Here is a 12375-nt window from a genome sequence, read left to right as displayed (position 1 = left end):
ATCTGCTTTTTACACCCTTATCTTGAGCAATAACATTTGCAAAGAGAGGACTGCTCTCCTTCTGCAGCACTCCACCTAGAGTACTGATCCAAATGACAGCAAGATTAATCTCTGCTGGGCAAGAAACAATGCTGAAGGACACGTATTTTTAGGCTTAGATCTATAAACTGCACTGAAGAATACTAACAAAACAGAAAATAAAATCCTCACATGGCAAAAATCAGAGGAAATCATACTGATAACTTCACATTCCTCTAAGTGACTTACTCAAGCAGGACCTGATCAAGTGACCGCTTTCTAGTAGGAATAAAATATCCAGCACACAACTCAGGTGCCAGTATTGCAGTCACTAAAGGATAAGTGTGACTTTTGACATCAAGAAAACTTCTGAGGGAACAATTTTGTTCCACTGGTCATTGGTTTTACACTGGTGCAGCACCACTGACCTCAAATGACCTTTTCTTGATTAATCCCTTATAAGCGAAATCAGGTTTATGTTCTACAGTCATTATCAGTAACACCTATAGACACAGGTACAGATATACACAGCACTTCATATACGATGAAAATCAAAATGTCATGCACTGACTCATGCATTGTAAGTGTTAGTCAAAACTTTCAAGGAATTTCAAGGTTTCTGAGAAGTAAAGGTCTAAGGTGAATCTACTTTGGATTTTCCAAAATTCACACCTGCTAGTCTAGCAGAAGCACTGGATTACCAATTTAGCAACCAGGATTATTCATCTTAGTTTTTAGGCTGCATCCTAGGTTAGGTTTCTTCCCCTCGTTGCACTTCCCAGACATTTCTAGGTAACACAGCTCAGCTCTAGGTGCCACTTTGAGGTGTGCTGTTTAGGGTGTGCACCCCAGGTTCCCCTGACCAGGCTATGGCGGGAGCTTCCCCAGGCTGCTCCCAAGTAAACAACCACACCGCAGAGTCTGAGCCCAGCCAGGCCAAACCCCTCCTTTGCCTGGGCCCAGAGCAATTTCCCAATCCAGGCACAGCAGCTTCAAGGCCTTGGTTATGACCTCACTCAACTCAGCCTGGCACTGGTACAACCCTGCTGCATTTAACGGCACACAGCTGCAGGTGGCATTCCCTGTTACTCATTAATACCAGTGTAAGCAACATCAGCATCAGGTGTTTAACCACCAAAATGTTAGCTTAGCCCTTAGAGCCAGGTGAGAGCCAGGTTCTGCAACCATTACTCAGACTACAGTACATTTGATAAATTCAGCATCCAAAACTGCCTACAGAAGGAGCAAAAAATTCCTAGTACCTGAAATTGCATAGCAAGATCTTTGCTGGCACAGCTACACCAACCATGAAGAAACACCTCATTCTGTACCTGACCACACTCTCCAATGCAGAAAATGCCCAAACTATAAGTCCGACCCAACACAGCCCACTGCTGGTCAGCTTGCTGCTGTTGGTACACTGCTGAGGGCTGACATACTGCTGCCACCATGATGGCAAAGGAAAAACAATCCCTGGGTGATTTTTTGTTCATATGCTCATGCCAATAAACTTCCTAATGAAAAGAAAATTGCCACTCTAGAAATGTGCTGATGCCTGTGTACATTGCTCAGGCTCCCTGTCCACTAATATGGGTTTCAAGCCCTACCATTACCTATTTGGACTTCCTAAAATTTTATTTTTATGTTTTAAACACAGCAATACAATCAATGCTTCATAAAGTATACATATAGACAAGCATGATAGTAGAAGGGGACACTTAAATCTCGTGGAAGTTTTTTCTCTACCTGGCAATCTGCAGGGAAGGCAGAGGTAGATGCCTCTTAGACAAGGACCCCAGCCTTGCTGGTCTCCAGGAGAAAAAAAGCATCCTGGCCCCTTTCTGCCTATTTTTTTTTCCTTAGCTTCACAGTAAGTTGCAATGCTGCTTGTTTTGGTATCTCTGTATTTTTGAGCTGCCTGGCTAAAATACAGCCATGCTAAATACAGCTGCCTTTTTCTAATTCAGAGAAAGGAGATAAACAAAATCAAATAATGTCTTTAAAAGAAATGCATATTAATTTCCAAATGCAATTTATAAAAAGGTGTGCTAAATGAAATAGATTATAACTCTGGCTTAGAATAAGTTACAAGGAAACTCTGTGTAGCCTGAGAAGTTTCAGAATACAATACATATTCTCAGTGAAAACTTGTGATGGATAATGCCATGTTCTTTGTAAATGACAAGGCTTAAAAGCTTCACAGGATTTGTGCTATGGCATGTAGGTATCTCTGTATTTTAATTACATGAGTACACATTTTTGTGTACATTTAGAGGTCCATATAAAAATGCACAAACTTCTTATGCTAGCAACGACAGCTATATGCCAGTATTATAATTGGTGATTATTAAATAGCTGTGTATAACACAGTAACTGCCAAATGCTAGGAACTGAGTAATAATATTAGAATTGAGTTTTCAGTTCATATAAGCCATCAAAAATACAAAGGACCAAGTGATCATAACCTAGTGGCCATAAATTATTTTATCACCTTCACTTAACAGAGTTAAAGTCCGGACATGTCTCCACCCAGGTACATGATAAAAGGCAACCTTTGCACTTTTTCTTGTTGCTAAATAGCAGAGGCGGAGCATTAGCTGAACTTCATTTATCATCACTACTAACTGAGGTCGAAAGCTTGGTTTATGTTTCATGGATGCGATCAATACTTTTATTTGCAAACTGTTGTGACAAACACAGAGATTATGAAACTTCAGACACAACACAGTCTCCCAGAGAATATATATGTATTGCTTGCTTTCTGGATTTTATAAAAAGGTCCTGAAGTGTTATCAGAGCCCAGTGATTCCCTGTTGAACCAACGGACCAACAATTTCCAACAGTGATACCATCACAGCAATAGTTACTATGGGAATGATTCCTTATACTGTAGAAGAAAGGACCCATTCAGCCAATGTTTGCATCTTCTATCACAAACTAACCAGAATTATTAAACCAGTCCGATTCACTTACAGGAAGAAAATTTCCATCTATTCCTTTCTCATTAAATGTAAATTGTATTGTAAATATTTTTCTTTACATCCCTCTGCCTACTCTGCCACTAGCATCTTTTCTTTTTAATTAGCCTTTGTGAAGACCCCAAATAAATGCATTGATTATCTATCCTTAGAATACAACGTGCCTTATATTACTGTGCCTTGTAATATGGTAAAATCAATCCCAGTTAGCAACACAAACTACTGTGGTAAAACACTAATTTTGAAAGTTTTAGAAAGTGGAAAAAAATTCTATAACTCTGCTCTTGGGATTTGTTGACACCAAACCAATCGTGGTGTTTTAACTAACAAATACACCTATAAAACTGCATTAAGAGATCAGGCTGTATAGACACAACCTCAAACAAAATTTAGCCATATACTTCTGAGGCAGTTATAATGCAGGTTTGCTTCATTTAACCTGATCCTTGAAAGCCTGCTTATCATAATCAACAAGCATAATGCTTTCCCTCTCAGCAATATGCCTTACCAAGATTAGCAAGTTCACCTTCATAATATCCACATTTTGCAGATAAGGAGCAGACAGACACAAAGCAGTTAAGTCACGTAAGTCACAGAAGAAGCATAGGGCTGAACTGGAAATGACAAGCGGATCCCATGACTATTAAATCTGTTCTTCAGCCTCAAGGATCTCCTTCGTCCTCTCTTCCAAGTCATTTCCAAAACCAAATCAGCTAACACACTTCCAACTGGCATACGGGAGTTTGTAGGTAAATGTATTTTCTCATCAGTCATGTAAAAATGCAAGTGTGCTAAAACCAGAAAACTCCTTCCACTAGTTTGGTGACTGATACTTGGGGATGGCTGGGTGATGCTCTAATGCCGTCCCTTCTTTACTTCAGTATCTGAACTGGAACAGCAAGCATGTGTAGTAAAGGAGTATTCATATCCTCTGCCTCTTTTTAGAAGATACATAGGCATTAATAATCCCCAAATAAATCCCAAAGCATTTTCTAAATTGACTCAGAACAGCACAAATAAGTAACAGGTCTAAAAAAAAATCCATTTTCCTTTTATTTGGCAAAACAAGCAACTTTTTCCTGACTGACTGTAATATCCACTGGTGAACCTCAAAAGCCAGATGACAACCACAGGTTGAAAGTGGAATTTTATGCTAACAAAGCAAAGTATAAAAAGCCATAGGCCTTTGTGTCTCTTCAGTGTCTCTCCACACAGAGGTTCTCTGGTTCCTCCCTCTCTCCACCCTTCCAGAGCAAAGCCTCATCAACCCTGCCCACGCCCAAGCCCAAACCCAGCGACCAGCAGGTCCCAGCAGCAGTCACAAACTCCAGCTTGCCTGGGGTGGAGCTGCCCATGGCAACTCTGTCTGCAAACTACTACTTCCTAGAGCATGGAGCAAGGGCGAGGCTGCTGTGGTTGCACTTGGGAGTAGGAAGAGCAGAGGCTGCCGGGCTCTGCTGTGCTGGCCCCCCCCCACCCCCCAGCCGGTCTCCCCCGCCTGCTGCAGCATCCCATGCAGCATCCTGCTCAGCATCCCAGTACCACGAGCAGCACTACAGCCTCGGATGCCAGAAAGGTGAAACACAGGCAGCTCAGAGGAAACTCCTGCTGCCTCTGCTCAATTTGGACATCGCAATCTCCTAGTGTCAAGATGCATTTTCAGTGCTGACAACTCAACACCACACTCAATTTAAAAAACAAGCTACATGGCCCAGAAGTGTCGTTCCACTATATTTACTCCTGATCCCAGGGTGTGCAATGCCTGTGTTTCACTGAGCTGTCAGAGGAGAGCTACAGCAGGGGCAAACATCAGACACTCCAAAAAGGCAGAGGAGCACAAATGCAGCAAGGAAGGGGAGCAGCTTGCACAGGGCTAACTGCAGTGGAGTCCACCCGAACTCCTCATTTCAGCATCCACAGACCCTTTTGTAGCGATGACAGTAACTTCTGTACTACTCTATCATTTTGAGGAATGGCCAATTTTATTCAGCACTAGAGTTACTTGGTCTAAAATTTAACCTGATCCAAAATTCAGATTACTGTCACCACTGCCTTGTTTTTCTTCTTCCTAATACAGGATACAGCAACAAATGATTACAGGCTCTACTGAATGGCAGACAGCTCTGCTGCAGAAAGTTGGAAGAGTTTTTGATGCGACAAGAAGATATTTATGTCCTTTGAGGACTCCCTTCTGCAGCATTTCAATGATTGGTTCTGCAGTTTGGGTTTGTAGCACTGCGCAGTGGTTTCTGGTTTAGCTCTGGTCAAGTGCTCCTGGAAGTTGATCTTTAACTGTGGAGACATTGTGTAAGCATATCCTGACTTGTGCAGAGCCCCCCAGAGAGTTCGGTGAAAATCCAATGTCACTTGGTCTAATTGAAACCTCAGTTTGCTGCCAGAGATGCTGTTGAGAGTCTGTTAAAGTGCTCTGCTGCTCTGTCCTCAGGCCCTGTAGCCAGCAAGACCAGAGTGGCACTGGAGCGGTGAGCCCTTGTTCCAAATTACAAGCCCCATAGAAGTAAACCCAGTTTAAGAAGTTGGTCAGTACCAAAGATGCCCATCCTCAGCTCCTGGCTGCTGCATGCTCCCTGTGGGTATTGAACATGACCACATTCAGCCACCGCCCTTTGGCCCTTCACTGTGAGGACACTTTCTGAAGCAAGAAATAGGGAGAATGAAGTGAGGACAGAGCTGAATCCCCTCTGTATTCCCACTCATACAGCTCCTCTTCCTCTTCTCTGTAAGCTGTGCCCCAGGTTAAGCCATTTGTGCTCAATATTCAGATCCCAGAGACCTGTACAGGACAGACTAGCTCAACTCTGCCAACAGTGCAGTGCTGGGGACTGCACAATGTGCATTAGTTGGGACCACTGACATTTGCATGGCACGAAGATAAATGAGTCAACAGACAGGTCTTAGAGCTCTTAAAATATAGTCTGCAAACAAAATGTGACTCAACCCTAATTACAGCAGAGTTACCTCTTTACTGTAATTTATCATTCACTTATAGTCATGGAGATAAGGTATTTAAGTAATAAATAGTCTGGTGCACTGTGAAGCCAGATGCCAGCAAGGCAACTTAAACAGCAGGTGCTCTCTAAGAGCTTGTGAAAGACTGGGTGAAACATCAGATAGGCCGTTTTGTCTTTTTTGTAACAAATTCAGAAGAGTGTTTAGGCAGCCTTAGTGGCTGACATGCCAGTCCAAAAGCAAAGACTGTAAGTTTTCATTATGTATAGTGACACGGGGCTCTTCTTCAGGAAAGACTATGCAAAACAGTCCAAATACAAACTTGCACCTAATTGTCTCCTGATGCTATTTAAAAGCAACATATTGAATGTAAGTGACAGTGGCATAAAGCAGAGACTGGGAAAGCATGGGCTGTCACAGATGGAGCTTTGGTGACTTAGGCCTCTGCAGCTTAAGAAGTGCTGCAGTTCATTAGCTCCTCCCTGGGAAGCAACCTCTGGCAGGACCAACAGCTGAGAAGGCCAAACACCTCCCCTGCTCCAGTCCAAATCTTGGAACCAACAAAGTGACCAAATATCAAGACTGAATTGCATAGGAAAAAAACTTTCAAAATATTGATTCAGTTAAATGGATAGACACTCTTGCGTGAACACTGCAAAATCAGCTTTATAGCACTGAGGAAACACAAGGTAGAAATGTTCAGTGTCCACATTTGGAAAATACAGACATGGATCAAGTTCCACAGACTTCATTTGCCAACTCATCTACTAGATGAGTGGGTAAGGGAGTACAGGAGATTTGCTTCCAGCTACGGCAGCCAGTCCTGAAAGGAGAACTCGTTCAAGCCTGACCGCCCAGCACCTTGTGAGTTTTGTGCAACATGTCTCCAAGCCACAGAGACTTTAGTCTGTACTAGAATGGCATTTACATGAAATCCACACAGAACATGCACGAAACATGGAAACAGTGCAGATTTGTCTGTCAACAGTCTATTTAAGGTTCAGACAAAGTCTTCAAAATTTGAGATATGCATGGCTCAGCATCACGTCTCCAATGACTATTGAGAATGAATCAAGTGCTTGGCTGTCACCGGAACAACTTGCTGGGTAAGTACAGTTCCGCAATGCGGAGGTGTGAGGGAGACTTAAAAATGAATTGGTAGTCAAAGTTCAAACCCCAGTGACCTCATTGTGTGAGTACGTGGCATTCATAAAAGTGCCTGCGGGCTGAACCAACTCCAATTAAAAAAATAACCTGACATAAGTATCTTTGGTGCCAAGCTACCTCCACATTGAGGGAAGCAGGCTGTAAAGGAGGAGGAAATGAGCAATGAAATTCTCCAAATAAATAGCAGGGAAACACCATACCACTCGCCCTCTTCTGCAGTCACCCCAAGTGCCATAGCTTTATGATTGCATATGGGATGATGTGCAGGCGTGTAAAAAAAAGAAGAGGACAATTTACACCCCTTGCATAGTAAGACAGAAGTAAACTCTGTCCTGCACAGCTTCTGCTTCCAATCCACAGCTAGTACTTCCAAAAACTGCTTTTTTTGGATCATGAGAGAGACCTGAATGCAAATGCACCTTTTGGGTGGCCAGTTGCTTTCCATACACAGAGGGCTCCAGGCAGTGCTCACAGCACAGGGAGGGGGCTACAGTCCCTCTAATGCTGCCCTGGCAGCCAAGGAGTCCATCCCCTGGCCACCAATTGCTTCATCTCCTGTGGGGCTCCATCCCACACCGGCTGCCTGCCCGCTACACAAACCCAGAGCTGCCACCAGTGCGCACTCTGTACTTAAGACAACCGAAGCAAGCACTAAAAGGCACTCACAATTAACCTAAAATATGTTATAATATAAAGAGAGTGAGCTTAAATTACATACTAAATAATAACAGAATGTGGTGTTAAAACTAAAACTGCAGTAACTTTAATCCACCCACTGTACACTCATCTAAAAACTGTACTGGTTTGTCGGGAGCCAAGGGGAGGGACAAGCTGCATTTCTCTTGGGTCATGATCATGGATCACCACTAGATGGTAGATGAGCAGCATTAATTCTACTGTTTTATTCCCAAGAAATACAACTGGCACACATCCACTCTAGGGCTCTCGCCTCTCTGGCAATGTGAAAGCATCTCCTTGCATGCGCTCTTAACTGAGAGTTTTGGAAAAGATGCATGGCTGTGGCAATTCTGGGACTCCAGAAGAGGATTAACCTCAAAGCCCTAGTATTTATACACATTTGGTTTATTTTTCCAATCTTACCATAGCTGCAAACACTACAGTAAACAAACTCACTTTTCTCCAGCAGAAGGACAATATTGATAACCTCTGCAACCATTTACAGTTAGTTTCCAAAAACCATGCCAGGCTTTTAAAAGAAAGCCAGCTTCACAGACTTTTTCAGACTTCACAGCATAAAAGGCTGAAGTTTGTGCAGCTGCAACAATTGCCTTTGCCTATCTCATACATAAGGTATAAGATATTTTCAGTCAAACTGAGGTGACTTAAAAGATGTATCAGCTTCATTTTGTAAATGGTTTCAGCATTCATACAGATCCAGAGGGATTTTTTCCCCAGTGTATTTTTCCCAATGAGTAGCAAACCTTTCCCTGCTGCCTCACCATAAGTAGCCCCAGAACCACATTACTGTACATTGCTGGGGCTGAGGGGAGCCACACCATCTCAAACAGGTGCAGGACAGCTCTTCACCAACACTCCCAAAAATCATTCCAGTCATCCCAGTGCCAGCTCACACAGTACTTTAGGTAAGGGCACAGGGCCATTACATGAAGTTACCTCAGAGGTGCTGCAGCACATCTACCCATCTACTGGGAGTATGAGATCATGCATTAGGTGCAGCAAAATGCTGGTGTCTTCATAAAAACATCAGTAGCAATGCACTCAGCCCAGCATGTAAAGTACTGCCATTTGAAATCTGCCAGCAAATAAATATCCAAATAGTCTATCTTCAGCACGGCCTTCGTTGCAGTGAAAAAAACATCAGATACAACTGAATGCTTAAACCTCTGAACTGCATCTTTCACACCACACTGCTCTACAAGTACTACCATGTTCTGCAAGGCTTCCACAGGCAAAGACTTTTACACTGAATCAACACTACTTCAAAATATACAGTCTCTTTAGAGACCTCTCAGCTTGGAAGGAAACACAGCCAAACTCTGCTCAGGTTGGTAAAATCTGACAAGCCCACATGACAAGGTGGTGTATCTGCAGGGTACAATAGGCTGCCCTTGAAAATGTACATGAAGAGCTTCGCTGCCAAAACTTTCTTTGATATTAATGCACAAAGAAAAAATAATTTGATGTTAGCATCCAAAGAGAATATATTAAAGGAAATAATTGCTGTCAGCATATTTCAGCAATAACAAGCTGCAATGGCCATTAGTATTCAGGTTATTTTGCATTGTTTGCATTGTTTTGCATTAATAAAGACAAAACCTCGTAGATATATATACACAGCTTCTAAAGGATTTTGCTTTCTGTCTTACCTCTTCCTTTTTCTCTTCAGCACCAGAGGCTAAATTGAGGCTCAGCTGTGAGTGGCTGCTTATGCCACTGTCCTCATTTCCATCATCATAGTACACAGTCTGCACCGAGTCCTGGAAGCAAACAGGATTCCTGCCCAGCTTCAGCCCTGCTACCTGAACTCTGTCCTCGCTCTCTGACGAGCTCAGTGACAATGTGCTGTGATGGTCTGGGCACTGGAAATTCATATTGCACTTGACCTTCTCTGCAGTGGGGCTTTGAGGCTTCGGAGTAGTCGGCCTGACCGGAACATGAGGGTTTTCATCTTCATATGTAAACTGCTGGGTAGCTTTTAGTTCCTCTGAGTCCGAATAAAACACTTCATTGGGAAATGGACTAAAGTCATTCAGCGTGGGTGATGAGCTATCAGAGTCTGGGATACCTGATGACGTCCTGAGGCTTTTGTCTTCAGCAACAGCTACATTCATTTCAGGTTCTTTATCCTGAGCAACTGCGGGGCTTTGCAGACACGGGGTTCCTGGCAAGGAAGAGTCTGGACTCGACACCGGGGAGGTGCATCTCTTTCTGTCATAATCCGTGCTGCTGGAAACCCTGCGGGAGTAGTCATCATGCAGTCTGCTGTTTGACCTTGTTCTCTGGGACTGCTCGCTGGGAGAAGGAGCTGTGCTCTTAGGACCATCCTTCTTCCAGGCAACATCTGTAACATTACTGACAAGTTTCAAAACTCGGTCAAAATCCTTTGCCCTGATAGGGCTCTTCCATCGCTTGGATCGCCTGTCGGGGTTCCCATTGGTTTTGTCCGAGTCAGCAGAAGTAACACTCACAGTCCTTGTTGGCATCTGTTTTTCATTTGTAACCTTGAGGTCGGTGAGGTTTGAGGTGGACTTCCGTTTGAACGAGCTTTTCTTCAGAAAGTTCAAATTATCCGAACTTTTGCTTCGCCGATAAATGATCCTGTTGTTTTCAGAGTCTTTCACCAAAATTTCACAGATCTTTGGCTCTGCAATGACAGGTGATGTTGGCCTAGTACCATTGTGATGACTCTGAACTTTATCAGTATCTAGCAAGTTTATGCGGCCAGCACCATAAGCCCGCCTGATGCTGCGTGAGCGATGAGTATTCCTCAGGAAAGACTCATCGCTCTCCTCCACATCGGAGCAGTCGGAAGCTGAACCATCTACTGCATTTTGGAAATCATGCAAAGGTCCCAAATAGGAATACCTGTTAGTCTGAACTGTTACCACTGCCCCGTTTGAACCATGTTTGCCTACGTCATTCTCATTTAAGATGTCTGAGCATTCCCTTGTTTGAATTCCTTGAAGAACTGAAGATTTCAACTTCTTGAAAGATCCCATTTTTCTGATGGAAGACAAAGCATTCCACGTGGACGAGTTGCCCATCAAAACCAGAGAACGAGGCCTGTCAGAGCTGGAATTAGTCCGTTTCCGAGGGGTGGTGAGAAAGCGCATGATTTTGGAAGGGCTGAGTTTATCCTCTTGAATGTCCTCCTCATGGCTGTTGCTGGTGGTGTAGCCCTCACTGTGGCTGACACAGGTAGTTTGGTTTTGGGGCTCTTTATTATCCATAACTATACAAGTAACAGTGGTGCCATTTCCACAGCCATTGGGAAATGTTGTCATGCTCTCGATGCTGTAGGCATGGAGATGGAGGCCGGGGTACCTCAGAGCGACACTGCTGTCTCCATCAGCTGACCTCGCCACCTCTCCTTCACCTGCTGCACCTTGGCTTGGCGTGTGTTCACATTGGCTGGGTGAGCTGAGCTCCTCGGGCTGCACTGCCTGCACCAGCAAAAAAAAAAAAAAAAGCAGACGTTAGAGACATTTCCTTACAAAGTCCTCTGCTGGAAGAAGTTTGAGCCCCAGTGTCGGAAATAAAGGCAGGCACAAAATGAAGGAGTTCTTTGTCACTGAGCAAAGGTGTTTTGCAGTGGTGAGGAGACATTCATAACTCCCTCAAAGCATAATTGCATTCACTAGCAATTTAAGAGACCAGAATAATTTCAATATGTACTTGTTTTTCTACTGTTTAATAAATCCAATATGACTACCACACCTACCTTACAACACTTAATACATTTCCCACATGCATTTAGAAAGAGAAACTTCCAACATCAATCCAGTCTTCCTCCTTATGGCACTTTAAGACAGATGAGAAAGCTACATCAAAAAAAATGAGCATGTCCATCAAATGCCACTTAATCTTCCAACAGTAAGCAGAGAAGAGGAAAACATTTTTTCCTACACTTGCTGCTGTCGGAAGGCTGCATGACACTCGACTGTGTTGTCTATACCACCAGCAGGTAAACTTAAGAAGTGACATCAAGTGCACAGCAAAGCATTTTACCCTAGACAGAGAAAACAAGATTTAGAAGTATATAGAGCCAGACGTCAGCCCACGCTGTCATGAGGGCATGATGAAAACTTGAATTTGGAAGTTACCAGAGTCTCTGTCACTGGGATGTGCTGTATAAGGGAATCCCTGAGCTAAGCATGGGAGATCCAGCAGCCCAAACCATGCTGCAGTGTTTGGGGAAGCTGTGTAGGGACTCCTGGCCATGCAGCCCCTGTCTGGGCCAGGGGCCTTTGCTGGGCAGGCAGGCGCTTGCACCACCATGGCACCATCTTAAAAACAAAGGTCATGGCATGGCTCTCTCTGCAAGGGCCAGTGGGATCTTCACAAACCTGCCACTGCCGGGAAAGGGGGATATCCCCCAAAACGAGGAGAGAAAACATACAGCTGTGCTTGAGGGAGAGGTCCTTCTTTATCTCCTTCCCACCCAAGTGGCCACAGGGGCTCCGAGGGCCAGCGGGGATGAAGGGGTGGTGCCTGGCCAGCGGAGGGGGCTGGGCGAGGCGGAGGACCGGCGGAAGAGCAC

General features: G+C 44.0%; 1 protein-coding gene across 1 annotated transcript; it reads right to left on the bottom strand.

Annotated features, from left to right (window-relative positions):
* Positions 1 to 9481: 9481 nt before the first annotated feature.
* On the bottom strand, positions 9482 to 11278 carry LOC104534594 (the record flags this gene model as incomplete). The annotated part of the gene is made up of 1 exon (XM_010191141.1): positions 9482 to 11278. A coding segment is annotated over one exon (1797 nt), but the record flags the coding sequence as incomplete, so codon positions are not given.
* Between the last annotated feature and the right edge of the window lie 1097 nt (positions 11279 to 12375).

The sequence above is a fragment of the Mesitornis unicolor genome, unplaced genomic scaffold (genome assembly GCF_000695765.1).
Source record: "Mesitornis unicolor isolate BGI_N332 unplaced genomic scaffold, ASM69576v1 scaffold45008, whole genome shotgun sequence".
Taxonomy (NCBI): domain Eukaryota; kingdom Metazoa; phylum Chordata; class Aves; order Mesitornithiformes; family Mesitornithidae; genus Mesitornis; species Mesitornis unicolor.
This window is presented reverse-complemented; position numbering and strand designations above follow the sequence as displayed.